The 25012-nt window shown below is 40.5% G+C and overlaps 1 protein-coding gene across 1 annotated transcript in view; it reads right to left on the bottom strand.

Moving 5' to 3' along the window:
- The window catches only part of capn5b (calpain 5b), a 50059-nt gene extending 31998 nt beyond the window's left edge, over positions 1-18061 (bottom strand). The window contains exons 1-3 of the mRNA XM_056396812.1: positions 17961-18061; positions 16850-17072; positions 5931-6104 (exon numbers count right to left, since the gene is read on the bottom strand). Coding sequence (XP_056252787.1) covers positions 5931-6095 — 165 coding nt within the window. The 5' untranslated portion in view covers positions 6096-6104; positions 16850-17072; positions 17961-18061. The remainder of the gene's footprint in view (positions 1-5930; positions 6105-16849; positions 17073-17960) is intronic.
- Between the last annotated feature and the right edge of the window lie 6951 nt (positions 18062-25012).

Here is a 25012-nt window from a genome sequence, read left to right as displayed (position 1 = left end):
CCTGCCGGGCCCTGCAGACACTGAAGTAATGTGAATATTGTGGCTGAGCACAGCCTAATCATTTACCCTGCTACTGAGAACATTTCTGCCAGCTTCATAGCCGTCCTCAGCTCCATCTGTCAGCCACACGCACAAACACACAACCAGCCATGAGAACAAACACACAGAACATAAAAAAGTAGAATACATCAGTACATATCCAAAGATCCCTGTAGGGTGAAAGCCAGAATGTGAAGTTTTCTTGTATACATACATTCAGTGTGCTTCCTGCCAAAGCACACTGCGTGATGAATCCATTTACTCCAAAAAAAACATTTGCCAAGATAATTTTTTAATATTTTTCAACTTGCAAGTTTTCTAACTCGCAGTCCTCTTCTTATCTGTTTGCATTTCTTAGCACGACCAAGTGTGGATCAGTGCAATAGTGAGAAATGCAGCAGGAAAGCTTGCGTAAGATACAATATGAATGAGCACCAGCTCATTGAAACATTATCCATAGCACCACTAGTGCTCAAAAACTAGTACCTGATACATGATCCACTTCATCAGATCACTATCAACAGCAAAATCTGATCAGGTGGCTCAGATCGGGGCATCCCAAGCAACTCTGCCCACAACGCATCAAGATGTATTTAAAAAGGGAAAGCTAGTTTGGTATAAATGCTTTTGAAAACTCAAATTTCCATCGCCTCACTGTAAAAACAAAACAGTCAACTACCAGTCAAAAGTCTTACGACGCCTACATTTGTCCAGTTATTATTGAAATTGCATAGTTTCATGTCTCAGTGTTACTGAAATTAAAGCATAGAACAAATACACAAAGGGAGATTTTAAGAAAAAGGAATCGCAGTATCTTCTTGTTGAACTAAATGTACATTTTTGACTCATTCAGGAGGCGTGGTGGCCTTCCTTCTCCAATATAAATCAAATAGTATATATCATAAACATCACAAACCCGAGGAAGAGATGGAGGCAGAGGAAGAGAAGAAGAGCAGCAGGAAAGAGACAGACAGGCTGAGAGACGAGGAGAGACAGACAGGGAGGAGGGACGTTTTATTAGAGGCTGCTCTTTATGCTCGCACGCTCTGCCTCTGGGACTTCATTGCAGCCATAAATATCGCCTGGATGCATCTGAGCAAGGATAACAGCGAGCACAACAGGCTCTGAGGGGGTTTAAGCCTGTGAACCTTCACCCCGACACTGATCGCACAGCCTCTCAGATCCGTGCATTCACACTGTGAGCAGCTTGACACTTGGACTGTTCGACTGACTGTGAAATATCTTAAAATACAATAATCTAACCTTTCAACCCAAAATATTTCAATTTATACTCAGAATCTACCTCAGTGCTGCATGAATCAGTTGTTCCAGAGTTTTACCTTGTCCAGTTCGAGGGTCTAAGGACAGAGAGTCTTGTACAGATTGTAAAGCAACATTAAATAAATTTGTGAAATTGGGCGACATACATAAAGTTGAACAGACATCTTGTTGAGACTGAGGTTTGCTGCTTCAAACCAGAAATGGAGCTTTTCTGGCAGTTAATGTTATGACCAGAAGCTCTGAGAGTTGTGGTTAAGAAGAAGCTCTTTCCTCCATCACCGACCGCCTCGCTGTGGTTTTTATTGAAAAAATAACAGTGGGGGAACTGTCAGGGTCCTTGAGCCCCTAAGGCAGGCCAACGATAAATCATTCTCCTTTTATATTTATTTGTATTCTCGAAAGCAATATCCATAAAATCTGAATGTTCCAAAGTCAAAATTTCCCAACACCAATGCAATTTGTCTCTATGGAAAACATGGAGCACAGAAAGGAAACAGACCCCCTTCCCCTCCCCCCCTGTACTGGCCTATCAGGATCCTATCTTGGCTTGTTACTAGGTCAAAAACATGTCAGGGAAGTTTGTGATTGGTTGTTCCTCTATGGCTTTGTAGAGGTCCTCGCTAATACAGCTAAACAAAGCCACAGAGGGACATCGTCACTGCTCTATTGATACATAGAATTAAAATGTGATTGATTAGTTTTAATGTGTAACAGCTACAAGTCTTGAGGAAAGCTCACAAGAACCGCAGCTGCTACAACCAAAGTAAGGGAGGATTACTGTTGCTAGCTTGTTGGTAAGACGACTGAACTTGGATAAAAATTTGAACTGGTAATCAAGCATCAAGCAGCTGCTTAATAAGTTGGTATAGCAGTTATGAAAGGGCCCCACTCCAATGGTTGGTCAATTAATAAATGATCAGCTGTTCCACATATGTTTCACATAAATCAGTATATCACTGTATGTAAACCTCAGAGGAAAATGGCCACCTGGTTTCAGAGCAACGCAAAAGGACTAAAAGTTTCAACCCTACAGGTCATTTCTCATCTATTCCAGATTAAATGAGATAAAAAGATGGTGAAGACAAGTGTCGTCTTCCCCCGTCAGAAAACACCTGTGCCTTGTTTTTACTGGTGGAGACTGCGGATTCAGAAGCTCCCAGATAAAATGTGACGCCTCTCTGGGAGCTGGAATCCATTGAGATGATTTACCATTTTGTTTTTTTAAATGTCCACTTGCTGCTACATATCAAACTGCTGCTGACAGGCTTTTAAAAACAACATCTTCCAGAGTTTCCCTTTGAAGCTGTAAAAGGACACTAAAAATTATATCTGCATTCGGATATGTATGGAAATCTGCACCACTGCGCTCCGACAGTCAAACACATAAAGCTGAAAATCACACCATGTTTGTAGGTACACCATACCATTCACAATGTATTACATAGCTCTAAATATTAAGAGTCCCATTAATCACTACATCACAGTCCTTCACCGGGTTACCAGGACCACGAGCTGCGCCCATCATCGTCACTTCTGACAGTTTTGACAAGCACGACCTGAAGTATCACGTTTAATTGCAGCCCAGAGGCCCAGTCGTCGAATCTGCAACAGGCAGGTTACGATTTGCAACTTCAGATCACTTCCACTTTCACAAACGCCGTGTTCGCAACAAGCACATGAGCATATGACAGTCCTGCAGGACTCACTCATTTATCTGCAGTTTCTGTGGGACAGTTATTTGGGAAACTTTTACCACTATTTACTGTCTGCATGGAAGCAGTGGCAGGAGACTGGAGTTTGTGTCACAATACAAGAGAAACAAGTATTACAAATACTGTAGCAAGAACTTTGGTACTGGATGTTAAAAAACGTTGTCACTGAAAATAATCCAGGGTTTTGCAGAATTGCCCAATATCAGCAAAATATCAACAGATGTAGACCTGTGTTATTTGTAGAAACCGAACAGGATCATTATGGGAATTTTCAATTTATGAAAGTAACTACACGTAACACCTAACACCTTTACATATTGTACTGTGTGTGGAGTTGGGAGCACCCAAATGTTTAACCTTGACTGTGCAGAAATGCACTGTAGAATGGGTGTGTATGTGTGTGTGATAATTTAAACAAGGTTTTGTCTGAAACTTCATTAAATTTTGACTGTTCTGCACATTTCATTTTCTCAAACCCACTCCGTGCTTAAGTAGTTTAGAATTTAACTTCATTATCATCCAAGACAAGTTGAACCGAGGGAAACCAGATTTGGGTGTAGATAATAAGAGACGTTTCACCTCTCATCCAAGAGTCTTCCTCAGTCCAGTTGCCCTCAATTCAACTTGTCTTGGATGACCATGACCTGGCTGACTGAGGATCCTCACAGACTTCATTATCATGCTCCCCTGAATGAAACACTGCATTGATGATGAGCTTTCAGAGACCATTAGGAAGAAGAGAGAAAAACAGGGAAGGTTTTTAGTGAATTTGTATTGGTAGGCTGAAACAGAAGTGCTGGTGAAATTTAATGAGTTTTTCTCAGAGTTTTGCCTTCCTGTTGTCTCTTGGTTGGTTCCATTCAGCTTTTGTATTCAGCAAAATTCATCACTGTGTCTTTGTGAGATACTTGAGATGCTTGGTAATGTAGTGACCACCCACAGGTTTAGCTGGTCATTCACAACAACACCCATGAACTCTTTGTCTATTTCCTCTGTACTGTGTAGTTTGCTCCTCATCCACATCTTGTTGTCAGGATGTACAACTTTTAATTCAGTGAGTTTTACTAAGGAACTGAAAAAGCAACCGAGTTAACTGGCTAACTAAGTTTTTGCCATTGCTACATAGCCACCGTTAGCATTATCAGCTGTTTACTTACCAGTCTAGAAGAAACTTTGCATGTTCAGCATCAAACTTCATTCCTTTACTCACTAATAGCTGCCTCCAGTGGTTCATTTTTTGTTGCGTTTGTAAATTCACTAAAAATAGAAACTTTTGGAATTACAGTCCAAGTCTGCAGCAGCGGATAAATATCAAAATAAAAGAAATGCTGAGTTCAAACGTGCCTGTTTGGCGTTAATAAACCTCCCAACATAAACCGCTGTCAGTGAAGACACAAATGAAAAGGCCGCTCCTCCTCCTGCTTTTCTCCTCTTGACTTCTTCCAGTTTTCAGTCTGCATGACTGACATCCGCACAGGGCAGAACATATAATCTGTGTGACCCAGTTTCCATGGCAATGCACGTTGGCTGTCGCTGCAGCGGCACACAGGCAGAAGGAGGTTACTCCATCCAGAACCACAGCCTGCTGTGTGAGGGGGATAACAGCGGCAGGGGAGTCAGCTCTCTAAATCCTGAGGCCCTGCTTCTGACATCATGTGCCACTGAAACATACATACAGTACCGGCCTGTACGAGGAGACCGAAGAGCAGAGTGTAGCAGCGATTAATGAGTACTGACATAATGTTATTTGGTAAATTATAAATGATTAGTCATAATGTAGATCATCAAACTCTTATCCTGCAGGGACCTCTGGCACTGAGAGCTCCCTGGTTGAACGTTTTAAAGGAGCAATAACTGCTCACCATTTATGCCCGGTTGTACAAAACGATATATATCTACAGGGGGTTTGACAAGAAGACTAACTGACACCACTTCCTGACTGACCAGGTACTGAGGTTTCGTTTATGCAGTCAACGGTCAAGTTAGTAACATTTGTCATTCAAGTCAAGTCTTGGTTTTCCAGCTACATGCACATGAGTGTCAGTGTGTGTATTAATACATCCTGTACGTTTATATATTCTTATTTATTATTTTCTGTTGTGAAACACTTTGTAATGTCTGTTTTTGATAGATACTCAATTATTATTAACTTATTTATTATCACAAACTGCAGCTGAGGTTGATGACACTTTTGCAGGTGTTTGGTCATAAACAAAGTACTGGACAACTTGAAACTTTTCAACTTGATGATGGTAAAAGATAAAAAGTGCTTGGGTCACCAAAGTGATTTTTCTGAATCAAATGTCATTGCAATCTAATCAACAGCTGCAAAGACATTTCACTAAAAGCCAAGAATGTAAACAAGAGGAAAAGTTGGGGGGATCACCAAATTCACTACAGTTCATCATCTGGGGACCATGAATGTCTGCACAACATTTTATGACAATCTAACATATAGTTGTTGATAGATGTAGATGGATATACATTTAACAGGCCGACGGACAGACGGATCTGTGGCGCTAGTGTGGCTAAAAATGACATCAAATCACAATGACAACACATATTCTATTAATGGTTTGGCTTTGGCTTGATTATCAATGAGTAATTAAAAAATAAATCAATAATTGAAATAAACAAATATGAAATACTGTATGTGCTCTCATTGTCATTTTGTCTCAGACACTTGGAAAGCTATCAGAAGCGCTGATACCGATAAACTTTTTGGTTTCCTGCCCACAAACAGGAGACATTGCGGTGGCGTTAAATCGCCTCCAGACTGAACTATTTTGAAACTTTTGGGGCCGATAATGATCACTAAGCTCCATCAGCAGCCACAAACCAAAGAATATCTATTTGTTCTCATCAGCGGAAACTCTTTCACTGCACAAACAAACTTACCCGAGGTCTCTTCCAGACCACACGTCCGATCCTGTTGCCCTGGTAAAACAGCGAGTCGTCCGTGGCGGGGAAGCGGGGGTCCTCAAAGAGCAGGCCACTCTGCAAGCACTGCCTCTTCAGGGTGGAGTACTGCTGCCCCTCGAAGGCCTTCACTGAAGTGAACATACTGCAGCCCTGAAGGACACAACCAGGAAAACAAGAGGGGGGGGGGCAGAAGTCAGACCAAAGCTGTACAATGAATATCCTCCAAATGCACAGATACACATCATATCATCACACTTTTACTCATCACAAAAACTACTTTCTCTCCAGAAAGTAGCATTTTTTTTTTTTTTAAACCAATTTCCCTTCCTACACCTCTTCTCTTCCACTCACTCACTCACACACACACACACACACACACACACACACACACACACACACAGCTGACTGACAGCACAACCCTGCAGACTTTAATACCTTAACAGTGAAAGCCCTCAGTGGAAATAGGAGGTCGATGTGCACTTGTTGCCTTGAGCACCGCCTGGATTCACTGGGTCAAAATGATCAATCTGTCAATTCACGGATATCCTCCGGGGCCTAATTATCACTGCCATGCATTGAAGGAGCCATGTGCATGTCGGTCAGCTCAGTACCAGCAGTGCATGCAGAGGGAGTGGTGAGTCAGGACGGAGCCAAACTAAGATGGGGCTACTGAAGGGATAATTGATGCTGAAACCATGGATAGTCGACAAACCTTTCTACCCTTTTTATTCCAAATCTAATTATATCACCTTGTTGTTATGACCTGATGATCAATATGTGATTGCACTGTGATAATCATTGCAATACAATTGTTGTCCATATTGTCACTATTTGTTTATTTCGTCATTACGTTCATTTTAAAGCTGCATTCATATTTTTCGGCCACTTGGGGGCAAATCCTCAACAACCTAAAAAACGAATACTTTATTCAAAATATTTCCCTATAAATATAAGCATGATGGCCAACAGTTGGCTATTTACACATCCAGCAACCACAGAGCATCATCAGTGCTCATCTGGAGCCAATAGTGCCCATGTGATGCCCATGTTCACTCTACTTTTAGCTCCGTTTTGGTCTCTACCAACATCTTTAGCTTCACTATGTTCAACAGTTTATCACTAGCTTTGTTGGGTGATAATTCTCTGAGCCGAACCTCTTCACACACACTTCATTTGATGCATTGTTAATATGAAAATAGAGCCTGATATTCATCGCTTTCACGAATTCATGACATGAAAACCAACAGGTTTCAGTTACAGCTGAAAATACTTTTATTCCAAGAAATTTGCTTATTAAAATGAAATGATTAATTCGGACTCTGTGGCTGTCGGACTGAAGAAGACATCACTTTGAAGTCAGGCAACTTTTTAACGGGAGTTCGTCTTAAGTTAGAACATTTCATAGACTGGATGATGAATTGATAAGTATGTAATCACCATAATCAACAAGTCCTTCCATTTCACGAGCTGAACGCTGAGAGAGCCTCCATGTGTGGACAGGCAATATGTTTTTCGGATGAGATTATTCATGCATGAACTTTTCATGGTCATCAATTCACCTTCGTCCTTTTCTGTCGGTGTCATTCCATTTCATGATCAATGCTTCTGCCAGACACAACTATTGACAGGAGATTCATCACAGAAAGTCTCTTGGGTCACTGAATGCCTCAACAATATTTCAAGCATGGTCGTGTTGGTTACTGGCTGAAAACTATTTTCAATCATCAATTAATTGGCAGATTATTTTCTTGAGTGATTGATTGTTTTGGATATACAATAAATAAAAATGACTAAAGACGTTCCATACACACACATAAAAACAAATGTGTTCATACAACTCATTGACAGGACCTTACAGACCTGTACATAAGAGTACTATTAGTCACTGTTATCCCAGTAACCATGGAAATATTGAATATAAGAGAGGTTCTATAATTCTATTTTCCTAAAATTACCATAAATTTGATTTTCTCCAGTTTTAAATAAAACATGACAACTTTCAACCACCTGGCATGAGAAGGGAGGTTTTGGATTTTTATAATTAAATAGGATAAGACGACAGGCTAACAGGCAGGTGAATACAGCTACACTGTAAATATTCATAGAGCAGGCAGCATCCTCTGGTTTTACACTAAAAATACCTGTGAAAGGATTTGGCTCAATCTGTGCGTCGTAAGCATGGCTCAGAGATATGAAGACTGAGCCCAAGAAATTATGCAGATCAGAGCATGACCACAGCACGTGAGTCAAATGAGATGCAGACATTTCACATCTGTCACAGGTAGGACCTATATTTGGCTAATTTGGCTTTTGTTAAATGAACTTTATGAATAATATTACATTGCATGTCTACTACAGGAAGAGGATGAAAAATGCATTTAGAAACATAAGCCCACTGCAGTAAATTAGCAGTGCAGAAACAAAACTTTATTTAATGTGGTTCGGTCACATCTGTCCGATACCTGACCCAAATGATAAGATCAGTTTCCAATCAATACAGTAATGAACAGGTCTGCTTCATCGTTGGATTTACAGCATTTTTGCATTAATGAGATGAAGTACATTACGTTTCCAGGTACTCAGTTCACTAGATTAACCAAAAGCAGATATTTCCACCTGGCTGTTTGATCTATATCTTGCTTCAGCCTCAGTCAGAACAGAACGATCCAGTGGCTGAATTGCTTGAACACACAGAGCTGTGTGTTTTCATGCCACACTAACCTCTTTAAGGAGCTTTAATAGGATTCCTGAGGACCTGACTTGAACCTAACAGTGTACAGAAGTAACACTGGCTGGGTAGGTACCTGGGTTAAGTATAAAAGTCTCAGAAATGTAACGTTATAAATAGCCTTGGATGAGATTTGCCTGAATTGAATGAATAATATTGAGGAGTGGAGACGAGGATGGAGGAGAACAGAGGCCACCTTTATAAACCTTTTAGTGTGGTAGAGGTCAAGACTCTACAAATCCACATCTACATGCAGATCAATACAGACCTGTCATCCTCAAGGTTAATTTGACAACCTGCTTTATTCTGAGTGAACCGTCAGGAAGCATCTAAAAATGAAGAATTTACCTTCACAGTGGATGAGGACAGTTTTCAACCCCTTAACTTTTATACATTTTATATTAATGGTTCCCATGCTGGGGGTCAGGACCCCCCCGAACTGCTGGCATGAAAACAAAGTTGGGAACTTCATATGTTTCCTGTCGCTTTGAAATAATTATCGGATTAGAGCCACTCTGAAGTGGATATTTCGGTTTTCTTGGTCTCCTGTGATAGTTGGCTGAATACCTTCTGGATTAAACTGTTGGTCAGACAAAATAAACAACAGGAATATGTAAATTTAGGATTTAGAAATTTGGGCAAACTGCACTATTTTCTGACATTTTATAATTAACTGATTAATCAAGCAAATAATCTGCAGAACCATATGAAGTGATACAGCATGCAACAACATATAACAGAAAGAAAAAAGATATAGCAAACATTTAGTGCATGTAACACATGGTGTAACTGTATAATCTTCCTGCGAGCACACTGCAGCACAGCAGTGTAATAAAACCAAATCCAGCTTAAGTCTCTTAATTACTACCGAGCAGCAGTATCAAATAAAGTTATTTTTAATTGGGCTGAGTTGACCTGTTCACCTTCCAGCGGTGCTCAATGACTCAATCTAATATCTGGGGAAAGGGAAGTGAACAGAAAATGGAGGGACAACAGGAGCAGTGTGAAATCTGACTACTGCACCTTTCAAAAAGCATAAAACTGACGGCGTCAAGATCCAACTTGTCCTGACATTCAGGGAAATCCAATCCTTGTAAAGTAGATTTATGTTGAATCCAAACAGGCCATGTAACCGGCTATGGAAAAGCATCATGAAACTCAAGCCTTCACTCACCAGAGGTAAATCCTAACATCAGCCTGAGAGCAGTAATTATACACATGCAAGCACTCGAGGCATCCCATAATCTCCATGATCAAATATGCATATGAATGAAGGAGACTTCCCTTTAATAAGATCCCTTTAAATACCTTCACCAACTGATGGAGAAGGTCCACGAGTGTAGGTCACAAAGAACACCTGGTCTGTGTTGAGTCTGCAGTCTCTGACCTTAATTAAAGAAAATATCCAGTACATTCAATTCAGAGGAAGGAACGAGCGAGCTGCCTCTTGAGTGAGTGATAAAGTGAATTCCTGGGGGAATGAGGAGGTCGCAGTTGGAAGCTAAATCTGACAGATGGCCTGGTGTCTTGGCTCATGACTGCATTGGGGAAAACCATGCTGTCATCTGGCCTCTGCGGACGGCCAACAGCATCACCTGCAGAGAGCAAATCCTGAGAAGCTACTGTGCTGAATGCCTTTACTACTGTGGCAAGCACAACAACAAGCGCAGCGCCGAATTACAGCCGCAAGCTTACTTTTATGGTAAGTAACTCTCAGAGACAAAGCATATCACTGTATGATGCTCAAAATTTCCAAGGCATTTCGTCTTCAATCATCCAACTTGGGTACAACAGAACAAGCTGTAAACACAACATCTGACATATTATGACCTTCTAAAGTTGATAATGTAACATATTAACATGCAGTTGCCTATTTGCCATCCAGCAGATACGGACATTAACCTTCATTTGGAGTAGAGTTCTTTTCCATATAATGAATCTAAGTCCAATATTCACTCTCCTTTTAGCTCCATTATGGGTTTTCTAAGTTGTCTATGATAAGAAATTGAATATCTTTGGGTTTTTGACTGAACTCACTCCAGGAACTTGTGATAGGTTTATTATTATTTTTCTTCGTCTTCTCATTATTATTCTTTGCAGCCTCTGCCCAGTTGCAGTCTAAATAACAAACACCTCTCTGGTTAATCAAATACAATTCAAGACCACCACAAACTACACAGACTACCTCCAAAATGATCATACAGTTTAATCAATATTCTAATCTTCCTGAAGGAGGATTTACTGTTGTATTACACTGTATTAGTTTTAGCTAGATCTACATAATAAATTGCTAGTTCTATCCAAAGTGTTTCCTTCTGAATATCCCCTTATCTGGTTAAATAATATTTCATTTCCATCCCCTCAGACAGACTTACATTCTGTATGTTCATTACAGATCGACACTGCTGTTCTAAACTGATGTTCCTGTTATGATTACTTAATCTAGAACTAATTATTTTTAAATTGTCTACACGTCGTATAAATTGTGTAGCATCTTGTGATGCCACGCAACTCTAAATCAAAGTTATTCATGCCTGCCGTTTCTGCTCTATGTGAGACACCAAAGTCTTGAAAAAAAAGCAGTTTGTTAAAAGAAATTCTTACTTCTTCAGACTTATTTTGCCAATGTTAGTTTTTATTTAACTATGTCATTGTTTCTGAGCTGTGTCACCTCAAAAAGAGCCAAAAGTCACATGACATTTGATTAAATCACCTGACATAAGTTTGATGAACTTCTTAAAGTGTGCATTGCAATAAGTGAAGCCTCAAAGCTTCCACCAGTATATGAAGGAGCACAGATGCTTCAATGTGTGAAAAATGCTGCTGGACTGCAGACAGATGTTCAGGGGAGACGTGATCTGCGATGATATAAGACTTCAGCTCTTCTACAAGTGGGGAAACAAAACAGATGGGAGAATATTTAATGGAATGGAGTGGAAACTCAATAAAAAATTGCCTACACTGCAGGAAGAATGGGACTGCAACAAACCACTGGAGACAGGGAGGATTCTGTCATAATGTGGCTAAAAAAGAAGTGGCTAATCTGAACATTGACTTCTCTGAGATAATGGACAATGAAGACAGGAGGGAGAGAGGGGTGGAAGAGAAAGTGTGGACGTCTGCACAGTGAAAGATCATGTTTGAAGAAAAAGGTAAGGCAGAGAAGTCTGAATGAGTAAACGCGGTGAAACATGAGAATGAGGAGAAATGTGCAGAGGAGGACGAAGAAATGACAGGTAAAGAATTCATGAATGACAGATGATACGGGCCCCACAAAAACAACAGAGTCATGATTCAGAAATGACAAGTCCTGCAGTGGAGAGAGGGGAGACGCTGGAGGGAAAAGCCATTCAATCAATGATCAATACTCAGAGGAGTGAGTAGAAAGGAAACAAAGTGCCCCGTCCAACAGATGGGAACACTGTGGACATAATAATACACTGTCTAATGCAGTGTTTCTAGTAATGTGTGTAAATCATGAGCTACAGTGCAAATGCAAAGTGTTGATCCAGGATGACAAATAATTCATAATACTTTCTGTGTGCAAAGCATGTCCTCTGCTCCACTGTTTACTGAACGGTATTAGACGCCTGTCATCTTGTGAGGTTAGAGACTTTCGTGCGGAGGCGAAAAGGAGTCCTAACAAACCAATCCCAGTCCCAGACCTGTCGACCATCTCTGCTGTAACTGTGCAACACACGAGCATCAGTCCAGACTGCAAATTGCCCTTGCCTCATTCTGCTATGCTAGCCTTACTGAGCAGCAGTAACTGCTGGTCAGCAGATGTCAACATTCATCTCATTCAACTGGTGTCGCATGGCACTGTGCAGTACTGGCAAAGGTACCACAGAGTTTTAATAATGCTACAATGTCAAACTAATGTAGGGCTAACAAGCACACTTCTCGTTAGAAAAAAAAACAGTGCAGTGGTAATGTGATACTATCTACATAGATGCAGAGACACACTTAAGAACGTAAACTCAAACATAAAAATATTATGTTTAATACAACTTTTTTCATGTTATATATCATTTAGATAATTGAACTTAACACGTTTTAATTGGGCCAAATATGTAGCATTCACTTAACAATAGGACATATTTCACATTATGAAAAGTCTCAACAAATTTTGGTGTTGAGAGATGATGACAGATTCATGATCTAGAAGTGTAGGAGCTCACAGGTGATATAAATCTCAGGAAATCCCATACAGTTAAAAATGATACCGTATTGGCCCATATATAGAACAGCCCTGATTATGCGACAAACCCTGTTGTGAAATAGGAAATACGGTAATATGTAAAACTCACATAAGTGTACTGAATCACTGACTCACACTTTCTTCCGTCAGATTGTTCAAGTGGCCAAAATAATTTTCTCTGACACTCAGCAGTTTTCTGCTTGAGTTCATCATCAGCTGTAATTGTTGGCTGTTTGACAGATTTTCTCCCTGGTTCATTTCAGCAGTGAACAGGTTGGAAGATACTGTAAACTGGTTTTCAGTTGTAATGAATTTGTTTCCTCCGTGGCAACAAACCACACTGCAGCAGTGTTCAGAAACTCCTGACATAAATACATGCGCTAGCCTGGCAACATTAAGGCTACAAGCAACTCATAATGCGATATCTGATGTAAACACGCAAATGTCTTGTCCTCAAATATACAACAACCCCACTTTTTCAAACCCAATTTCCAGAAAAATTCAGGCCAAGCATTAGCTGTTGTAGTTCCTTCAACTGGCTTACTAACTTTTCATTTCCGGGTGTCAGACTGGTAATGATTTTGGATCCATCTCAAAATTATGGCAGGAGGTGTTAATGGTTTCTGAGATCCGCGTTAAGAAGGAGGAGAAGAAAAGAGATGTGAGAATAAGATGCTGAGGATGAAGAAGAAGAAGAAGAAAAAGAGGAATACAGATTAACGCGGGCATGAACCCAGGCACCATGGACAGCGCATGATCTGATTACCCTGCGGATCAGTGTGAGCAGTACCATGGACAGCTCCTTTGTTGCAGCACTGAATGGGACCAGAGTGTTTCACCCTGGACGGCCTTGTTTTTTTGACCAATCAGCTGGTCAGAAAAAAGGCAAATCTACTTATATCCAGAGAGGCCGTATCACTAGAGGATAATAGTGTTCTGGTCTACAATTAGTTTTCTCCACACTCTCTCTGGCATTGCAGGGAGAGCCTGTTACTTTAACAGTTTTATTCTGGGTCTGATGTGGCCATGTTGTTGCTACTGAGTGTAGGCAACCAAGTTTTTCTACAGTGACAAATTCAATACTGATGTACAGTCTGCGTGAAGGAGGCAGCCTGAAAGCTTTATCTTCTTTAGACCCACAATATAACAAAAAGTGGTTGGTTATTGTTTTGTTTTTTTTACTTTTCAAAAAAATCAATTTTACTGCATTTACTACATCATTTTTCTTTCTCGGGCGCCTCAGCCTCACACCGTTTTACTTTTTACATTTGTACTGTGATAATATCACTGCGTCTGAAGTTTTGCACTCCCTAAGGCCACAGGGAAAGAGTTTTGTGGACTGGTGAAACTAAGGTTGGATTGTTGGAGAGGAACATGCAGCACTGCATAAGCTGCAATAAGGGAACTGCATACCAACATGAAAACTGCAGCTGCTTTTGCTGGACGGCTCAACATCATCGCGGGGGAAAATGAAAGTTCAAACAAAGAAAATCCACTTTTTGGATTCAGATCACAGACTTTAACCCAGTAGAGATGCTGTGCAATGACCTGAAGAGAGCTGCTCACATCCTAAGAATATGGCTGAGCTGAAGCAGCTCTATAAGAAAGAATGGACCAATGTCGCCGCTGAATATTGTGCAGCTCTGATCAGCAGCTACTGGAAGAGATGCTTTGAGGTTATTGCTGCCAAAGGAGGTTCAACCAGTTATTAAATCGAAGGGTTCACTTACTTTTTCCACCAGCACTGTGAAAGTTTAATGGGTGTGCTCCATAAAGACACAACAGATTACAACTGTACGTGTGTTATTATCTTAAGCACATTGTGTTTGTCACCACGTGATTTAGATAAAGATCAGATCATATTCCATGACCAATCAATGCAGACTGACTTTCTCTTGCCATTGTATATCTTGTGTCCAAACACTAGACAAATTAAAGATTGATGCAAATATAAAGAGACAAAATGCATGAACATTATAGGCTATGATAAGAAAACCATTAGAGATAACAAAAGAAACCACATCTACACTTCGAGTCTCCAACAAGAACATTAGTGATTTATTGTCAAGGAAAACATGATTTTTTCCCCCGTTAGAAATCATGATTATAACGGTCCACAAACCTGTGTATCGCACCATTAACGTGCACAGCTGGCAGCAACAGATTCTGGCAGTACTCTGGTCAGAGATCAGGGAGGAGTGTGTTGGGTGTCGGTGGTGCTGGTGGTGTGGGAGTGACTGATTAAGTCTGCTTTTGCTGACAGACTGATTACACTCTGGGAGGTGAACAGGCAGCAGTAATGCACCAGTATACCAGGGAGAGCGAGAGAGATAAAGAGAGATAGACTGGGAGAAAAGAGAGAGGGGGGGAGGGAGGGAGGGAGGGAGGGAAGGGTGCGCCAGACCATCCTTCATCCACCCGCACCCCCCTTCCTGCATCAGGGAGGAGGGCTATCCCAGCTTCCCATCCTCCAAGCATCGTGATCTCCTCTCTGCAGTATCTTCTCCTGCTGCCAGCTCCTGTAGGCTTGGCCATGACATACAACACTTGCACTGAAAGTCACTTTCCTCTGCTTACAAGTCTTGATTTTTCCTCTTTAATTACTGCTGCCAGGAGAGCTCCCGTAGATTTTAAGGAATTCAATAAGACAAGAAGTTTCTATGCACTCATTATTCGAGTCACGTTTAATCTTGATAACATCAAAGCATAGATTTTTATTGAGGTTCAATCAGGTGGGACCTTGTTTTTTCGCTCTCTAATGAACAATAATCCCAATTAGACACATATCAGTGTGACACTATTTGGTTTAGACGTTACTTTAGCTTTAGAAATCTCATCTGAAGTTGACTGGGATCGAGTGACAGAGAAGCTGATGAATTTTCCAATCTAATAAACTTTATTTCAATTATGTGTATGGGAAGATTACTGCTGTTATTTTAGTATTAAATTAGACTGAATATCATTCTACATTGTGCATGTGGAGATATGTTGGTAATGTTATTAAAAACAGCCATTCTCACATGTCTTCTGACAATGTGGAGTGATTTAAGACCCCAGGGATTCCCCTGTAAGAAGCTTGTAGTCTCGAGACTCCACTTTTAGGATCTTAATGCCTGGCAAGTAGCCTAAACTGGGGCTTCCACATGGGCATAGACCATTATCGTGTATTTATTCCTCTCCCGGTGCTCTGCAGAACAATATACTTCTGAAATTATTAATTTATGACCCCTCATGCAGTGGAAAACAGACTCCACAGCATCACAGGCACAGAGATATACTGTAAGAAAGTCCCTGACTGAGATCAGCTGACACCAAAACTTAGAAAACCCTTAGCTTTTCCAATGGGATCCATCATTGATGACTGATTCCTTTTTAGTCAGAGCAATATAATTTTTGTTTTATGATATAAAACTACAGGCTTGAAGATATCAATACTCCTGAAGGCTCCTTCCATCTATATTTAAGACATCCTTGACTTTATCTGTGCTTTACACAGTAATTTTGGAAACAATATTAGATTTTGAAATAATATAATAAAAGCCACACCTTTGCTATACCCAATTAACGCCCATGTATTCCAGTGAAGAGGAGAACAGGCTCAGCGTAAAAACAGAGACAGTAAGGCGGGAACAGCGGCTCCGATATCCCATATATGCCGCTATTTATGCGCAAAGTAAAGACGTACAGCCCGCGTCTCACCGATACAATACGGTGTTTCGATAAATATCTCCCCTCACCCCAACCGCCCGCCATCAACTCAACAACCCCGGTCACAGAGGCCATATAAATCAAACGACTACGGTAAGTGAGTAATAGGATCTCAGATCTCCAGAGATTTAACAAGCGGTTTCGTGCGGCTCCCCGACCGCCGCCTCTCCATCTCCGGCAGCCTTTTCAAAAAAAAAAAAAAAAAAGCACCTGCCCGCCCGGGAGAAGCAGTATGAACCGGTTTCACGGCACGGTTACCTGAACTGAGGCCTCTCCCGTGGCAACGTGGTTCCCTCTCGAGTCCTCCTCCGGGGGTCCAGCCGGTCCGGCTCTCACTCTCCTGGGGCTGCTGGGATTCCTCACCACGCTCTCCCTGGTCCGCTGGCGGAGCTCCTCTCTCCTCTCCTCTCCTCACCTAAGCAGCGTCAAGCTGCCGCGGAGCAGACGGGAGGAGGGGGAGGGGGCAGGATGCTCTGTCCTCCTGATTTCAAAATAAAACAATTTATTTTTAAAAATGTAATGTTGGCAGATGAATACAAATTAATTTCTGCAGAAATATTAAATCGGCTATTATCAATATTTTTTTAATAATCACTTGTAGATAATTATAGGTCATTATTAGACAATGTGGAAACCTTATGCAATACCCTATACCAAGAGGATTAAGGTAGGGTAGATAATTATCAAAGGACTCTACTTCCTTTCAGTTTTATAGCGTCCTTTAACTCATTGCTTTGGTTTTGTTTCCCCTTACATAAATCTGAACCAGACCATTTCCCCAATCCTGATCAGTCATCTTTTGAGATGCTTAACCAGCCTTAACCCAATGATGGAGGAGGTCAAAAAAAATCCATAACAGGTAAAAGTCCTACATTGAACATGTTACTTGGGTAAAAGTATGTAGCCCAAGTATAATCAGGAAAATGTACTTTCAGCAGCTGTCAAAAGCAAATTACTCAGTGCAGAGGAGCCTAAAGAGACAACATCAATGTGCGAACTCATCTTACTTCTGAGCTTTAAAACCGGCGCACAAAAGGAGATTATACATACACTGGCGGTATGAGAAGCTAAATGTCAAGCTAACTTAGCTTATGACGAGAGTAACGCGATAGTAAATCAAAGCAATTTTATCTTTATCAACAGACACCATGACCGTATGCAATGCTAGTGATTGATATTGATATAAACAGGTAGGAACAATGTCAAACTCTAAAAGATAGGTTAAAACCATATTTAAAATATAACGTCGTTAACGTCGAGGGCGACGTCATAATCGTTTCTCTGTATATGTGTTTCTCTCTGTAATAAATACGTAATACCTACCGAGCTAGCTAGTTGAGTAAATACAATAATATTACGAGTATCTTACTTTTTTGTGGTGAATTAAAACCGAAGTTCAACACTTGACGTCTTCCGAACAATTTGAGTCGCTCGAGAAAAAAACGAAAACGGACTTTCTGCGGCTGCGCGAGTAATTTTTGGAAAAGAGCCATCGTGATTGGCTGTCAGCAAAGCTGGGAAAGATGGAAATGGTGAGCCGTGATTGGTCCGCTGCGGTAAATTTTGGAAAAGGGCAAAAGTGATTGGCTGTGAGCAAAGATGGAGAAAGATGGAAATAAGGAGAGGTGTGTCGCTACCCGATCTGCGGACCGACCCGATTTGCTGAACGACCCGTTTGCGCATGCGGCCGCCATCTTGTATGGTAACTCCACTTGGACAAACTTAATTATACAACGGTAACTCCACTTGGATATCATGGTTACCATGGTTACTACCCGATAGCGTCTTTTAAAACACACACAAGTTTACACAGCGGATTTCTACAACAAAAACACAACAACTTCACACACGAAAACGAAGCATTTCACATATTACATCCATTTGAAATACTTCCTTTGTAACGGTGTATTCATTAACCACAGATTCCTTTTATTTCTGTGGTGATCACCATGTAATGTTAGTATCTTTTCACAATCAATGTCAATAAAGGGGGAGGGGGGGTATGAAGGAAAAGAGAGGAAAAATTGAGAAATTGAGAGAAATTAAGTGAACTGATAGTCATTAGTGTCTCTGCTGCCCATCATAAGTTCTTGGACACAGTTGACCAAACAAGACACTTAACTAGAGTATGGCATAGGAAGCTGCGGATCCAAAGGTCGCCGGTTCGGTTCCCGACTGGAACATGTTGCTACCCAAAATTACCAAGCATTGTAAATCTATCAAATATCACTTAATAACTGATACAAATTGGATGGGGATTTCGTGTGAATGCCAAATAGCAGTTCATTGTGTTGTTTAGTGTTTACATAATGTCAATTTTTTATTATTAATAATGAAATAATAACAAAACTTTATATAGCAATGTAAGAAATATTTGTAAAAATCACCACACCTAGACACATACGTTTTGCATTTACTTTTGGCTAGAATATATTTGATATTTATTTTTAAATTTCTGACCAATGAATACAATAAGTATTGAAAGTACTGCAACAATGTAATTCTGACTGATTAGTTTGCATGCTTTCATGCAATGTGGAACTGTTTAAAATATCTATTCTGTTCCTTTGTTGTATTTTCATTATATGCTAGTGTTTGAATAAGTGAAAGATACTTCTGTAGAAATATAGCAAATTTATTACAAATTTCACACCTTAATTCTCCCTCTCATACACACACACACACACACACACACACACACACACACACAAACACAAACACACCTATAATTATAGCACACATACTAAGAAATAAATTAGGTGCATAAAATAAAATAAATAAAATATAATAAATTAACTAAAAATAGAAGATAAATAAGGCTAGGAAACTATTTGAATAAGAGTAAAATATAACAAGACTTTTTTTTCTTTTAAAACTATTTACATTACATACACATAGAGACAAAGAATGTCACAAATCTATTTTTTATCTGCCCTTTTCCTCCGCATCTCCTCCATCCACTGGCATGTTGGCTTTTTGGGGACAGTATATGTCCATAATACTGATACTTCAGTGATGCCAGGGACACCTTCCTGTCGCAGCTGCTCCCGCTTGGCTTGCCGCAGCAAGGCAACATCTCCTCTGTCCCACTCAAAAATACAGCTGGACAGTTTGGCCATAAAGACAGGGTACAGAGGATGTGCATCCTTTGTACATCCGGATGCCAGTCGGCGCATGAAGTGGTAGATGTCAAGCTTGACAACCAGGTCTGCTGTATCTGCGGATGAGGTCAGTTGCCATGATGTCCAAGGCAGGACCCTCTTGAGCAGTCAGGACACTGATAAGGATTTGGCCTTTCTCGTTGCTCACAGATGTAAGCCACAAGGCCGTCCCCTCGGCAATGCCTGATAGCTTCTTGGTGATCTGTAATGGCACAGAAAAGACAGTGAATGTTTAAACAATTTATTTAATTTATATGCGAGCGCTTGTATAATAGTACTATGTTTCATTTCTAAATTTCATATTTTACATGCATGTATTGCTAATGCTGTATTTTACACTACTTTTGTTTATAATGTAGTAATTTACGGTGTTAACAGTTAAAAATATTTACCTTCTTTGTAGAGTCCATTTTTAGGATACTGGGCGCCAAATCCAGCTGGTCCGAGACAGTCTTGCTGGTGGAAAGGTAAGTTGTTTTGCAATCAACTACACTGCACCAGAGAGTCTCTGTTATCATCAGGTAATACCTGTCGACATCCAGAACATGGCAGGCTCTCTTGTGGGCTCCGTAGCTTGCGAGCTGTTTTCCACACACAGGACAGGTCAGCCTGACCTTCCATAGGTGGTATGGCATCCACAAGAAAAGGCAGTGTGTGAAAAAGCGCTCTGGATCGGGGGCCTGGTGATAAATGAGGGCTGGCTCTGGTGGATCATACCACAGTTTTAGGTCAGTGCGCAGCCGCTGGTGCTTCCAGAGAGCTGCTGAGATCCATTTCTGATCTTGAGCTGGTATGGTCTTGATCAGCTTTGTGGGCAGCCAGCAAGGCTCTGACCCAGAAGTAGTCTCTCTACATCTTCAGCCAGTGGCAGAGTATCAGCTGCAGGCCGGGCTGAAGGACCAGCCACAGATGGAGCAGCAGAGGAGACACCAGCAGAGGCAGATGCAGAGGTCACAGGAGCGAGAGGAGCAGAGGAGGTACCAGAGGAGATACAGGAGGAGGCGGCAGATGACACTTCCTAATTTATAATTCAAAAAAAGGAAATATATAGACATGATTACAAGCCACTCATGAAGAATGCTTGTTCCAAGTTAAATATCAATGTGAAGAAAACAACTTAATTTAGTTTCTTACAGCTCTGGCAGTGGCCAGTGGAATGGAGGAAGTTGAGTCGGTTGAAGGCACAGGAGAGGGAGGAAGTGAAAGAGGAGAGACAGTCCGAACTAACATCCTGGGACTGCGGGCAGGGGACGGTGTCCTCCTTGCCATCGCACTTGTGACAGTGCTGGATGACTCAAGACGTTCCACTGACGGGCTGAGAGAATAAGAGCACAGTTTACAACATTATAATAAAAATAATCTATCATTATAAAGTATTACAGTAAATAGGACCAGATCATTTAACATATCTTTGCAGAATGAAAATCCCACTATAGTTACCCAGGCATGAAAAATAACAGTGCGTACATTGCAAAATCTAATTCAAACTGTGTCACTCTCCTTATATTACCTTAGTTGCATGCTTCCCAGCCAAACTCAGGTTTGGCTTTAAAGCGGCACCATGAGAGTCACCAAACCGTGGCTTTATAAACTGACAAAAAGAAAAAGGTAACCTTAAGTGGAGTCCTGTAAATTTTGTATATTTAAATATATTAATTATATAAGTATCAGCACAAGTAAATCCTCATCACTTGCCGATGTCAAAGTCAAAATGGGCTTTTGAGGTGTCCGTCCAGGCGTTACGGTGGGTGACAAAGAAGATGTTGATGCAGGTGAGGGTCCTGGTTGTGTTGTCCCCAAAGATGACACAGGGACAGAGCTGGAAGGCTAGAGGTTGTAAGGACTGGTGTAAATCAAGGAACTCAAAACTAATGTGAACTTTGGACCTTAATTAACATGATTTAAAAAGCAAATGTCCTCTTAAAAGTAAAAAAGGTGAAACGTTAAAAGTTTTCATTCATATACGGAAGTATTGATTACGCTTTGGGCTACAATTTGACCCCTTTTAGCTTAAGTATTTCTTTACGTTTTGTAAAATTAACTTCGCCGAATTCACTATTACCAGTTCCCATTTTTTATGTACCATTGAAAGTACTGATAACTATCTATAAATTACTTTGCTATTGAAGGAAACCTAAACACATGACGATTCTCGGGCAAGTTTCGTAGTGAGAAGCAGCGTCTTCTTCTTTGATTTCTAAGCGGGTTTGTTCGCGACGGACAAGATATTGATAACGGTAAGTGTAAATCACACTGAATGTAAAAATATGTGTATCAAGTTTGTGTGCTCAGATTTTAGTTAATTATTCTGATTTTTGAAGCAAGCTACGACAATCAGGTGCTAAGTAGCTTACCTTAATTGCCGCTGCCAGAACACCTGCACTCACCTGTCCATTTAACCTCACACAGTATATGTTCCCTCCACTTCTCCCGCTCCCATTTTACAGTTTGAAACCCCCCAGGGCATGTGGCCTAACTTTTCCTAAGTATAAACAAACCTAATTAAACCTGCCCAATCAAAGAAATGGCAGTCCAATCTGCAAGTCCCCCCCCCCCCCCCCCATAAGTCTTATTTTGAAGGTACGAACAGGAAGTATTGTCTTTCTTAAGCCAATTCGTGAAAGTGGTCCTCGCTAGGAGGGGTGGGGGTGGGGGGGTGGGGGTGCTGCAAACTGAGCATGCGCCAAACTAACAGGCCTGCTATAATCCCCTTTGTCACAAATAACAAGAGGATGCAATATGTTGTAATTAAGAAAACTATCCACCTAATTACAGCTTTCCAGTTGTGTCAACACCTGTGAAGATATGATTGAAAAATAAACACAGCAAGTTTTAATCTATATTTCTGTTTGAGAAATAAAATTATACAAATATCAGCAAAAATAATCATTGGCCAGAAGCTTTTGAATTCTAGACAAGAAACACTTTCTAGTCAAATACTGCATGAGAGAATTGATATAATTTGATGATATATTATGTTATTGACCTTTAAGATAACATTATGTATTTGTGCACACAGTATATAGCCATGATCAAATAATAAGTCTTGTGATATTGAATATTTTTTATTGGCAACAAGGTCCAACCAAGCCGACGAAGAACTGGTTTAGTTTATTTTGAGTCAGTCTAACACACATGATCAAATGTGTATTGATCCGGTGCTGAATATAGTCCCCAATAAATGCACTATTTTCTCATAAGTTTTGCTAAAAAACTGCAGTGCCCAGCTGTTCTTTTTAAAAAAAGAAATTAAACTATATATTTGTGATCCATTTTTAGTGAGTTATGTCTTCATTAGGAACAAATGGGCTTGGTGCTGAGTGCCACAGACGGGGTAGGGAAGTCAGAAAGTGTGAAAGTGGTTTTGGTGTTTCTATCGGATTTATTGACAGTAGGAAAAATAAAGAATAATGCCAGCCTTATCCTTTAAGTTTGTCCTCTGCCTGCAAAAAACACCCATCCATTACTATACCACTTATCCTTTGTGGGTCACGGGGGTGGGGGGGTGGGGGGGGTTGGAGCCAATCCCAGCTGACATTGGGTGAGAGGCGGGGTACACCCTGGACAGGTCACCAGGGCTGACATATAGAGACAAACATCTGTTCATATTCACATTCACACTTATGGCTTGTGTTTGGGCAAGATGAAGCTAATTTTAGGTAAATGATCTTAAATTAAGATTAATAGAGATTCATTTTTAGTTGAACATTCATGTAGAAGAAGTGCATTTATTCACACTTGCTGATTCGTTCCTTCATTCCTTTGTCAAAGCAGCAGCTGGTGTAATGTTGCTCTGGCACCATCTATTGGTCAAACACTACTGTTTTAATACTGCTGTTGTCTCCATGAAGGGGAATACATACGAGAGTGGAACCTATTCTCACGTCAATGTGAACCTCACGACTGAGAAAGAAGCCCTGATGATGTTCAATAAGTCACTGTGGACATGCAGCTGAAGTTAGTTGAATTAGCCCCACAGAAGTCAAGATGGCTGGGGACGGGGACTTCACTGAGGACTCCTGCTAGTCTCTGAGGGTGACGGCGGATGTGGTTACTGTTCACCTCTGAACCACCTGCTGGCAGAAATAAGAGCAGCATTCATTCAATTAGTGGGATAGAGAACTAAATCTTTAATTTTATCTCACCTGTTTAGCATTCGAAACAAGTATATAAACATTTAACAAAAGGTTCATAACACACTATAATGTAGTTGTAAGTAGATATAAGTGTTTATTAATGTATTTGTCAACAGCTATGACTCGTCCTGTGGACACCCAGAGGTGGAGGCTGCTGGTTAAACATAATGAATGACAATGTGAACAGTGATACCTTATCAGATATGTTTTTCTACTGCACTGGTTGTTCTTCAGGAACTTACACTGTAGATAAAGACCCATGCATTGTGTGCAGTTGTTTAGATATCAAATTAAAAAGATTACATCAAAATTAAAAAAAAAGAACTAAAGAATCAGTTCAATGCTTCAGTACAAATAACAGCCAAACCCAAAGCTACTCAACTTGGATGGGAAACTTTTATAAACCGCAACTGTGTAGTATATTTTCAGGATGTCCTCACTGCACAGACTTTCAGTGGATTTGTAGACTTATTTTAGCCACTCAGACTTCTTCTGAAGTCCTTTGTTCTGAATACAAAGCCTCACAACAATGCTTTTGATTTACTAATTGATCTACATTCGTTTCTCTGCAGGGTGACGATGGAAATAAACTCCAAGCTGTTAGTGTTCATGTTAATTTTTCTTTTCTGCTACATCGCTGTGATTTGTCATCTTTTGCTCTAGTTGTTGTTCCTCTGTTGCAGCCAAACAGATCCTGTCTTCTCAGTGACCCATCACCTCTGTCTAGTTCTCCAGCATATCTTGTTTTTATACTCATACTGTTCTTACACTGCGGGCCCCATTTCTTGCCTCTCAGCAGCTGCCAGATAACCAGCAGAAACTCAAGGAGTTGAAAAGATAATTTCTGCGGTAGGCTATCTGTTCTGCCTGTTTCAAGTCTTTATGCTAAGCTAAGCTAAATGGGAGCTGGCTGCAGCTTCTTAATTACTGTACACACATGAAAGTGGTGTGGATCCTCTTGTCTAACTCAGCAAAAGAAATTTCCTAAAATGTGTGAACTATTCCTTTTAGTGTAAATTTGGTGGACGTTCCCTTTAAAACATTTCCTGAAAGCTCAAACTATCATTATTCTGAGGATATAATTAATTGTTTGCCTGAACGAGGATGAATGACAAGCCAGCATG

Source organism: Seriola aureovittata, chromosome 15 (assembly GCF_021018895.1).
Source record: "Seriola aureovittata isolate HTS-2021-v1 ecotype China chromosome 15, ASM2101889v1, whole genome shotgun sequence".
NCBI classification, from domain to species: domain Eukaryota; kingdom Metazoa; phylum Chordata; class Actinopteri; order Carangiformes; family Carangidae; genus Seriola; species Seriola aureovittata.
Note: the sequence above shows the minus strand (reverse complement) of the source record. Positions and strands in the feature narration are given on the sequence as shown.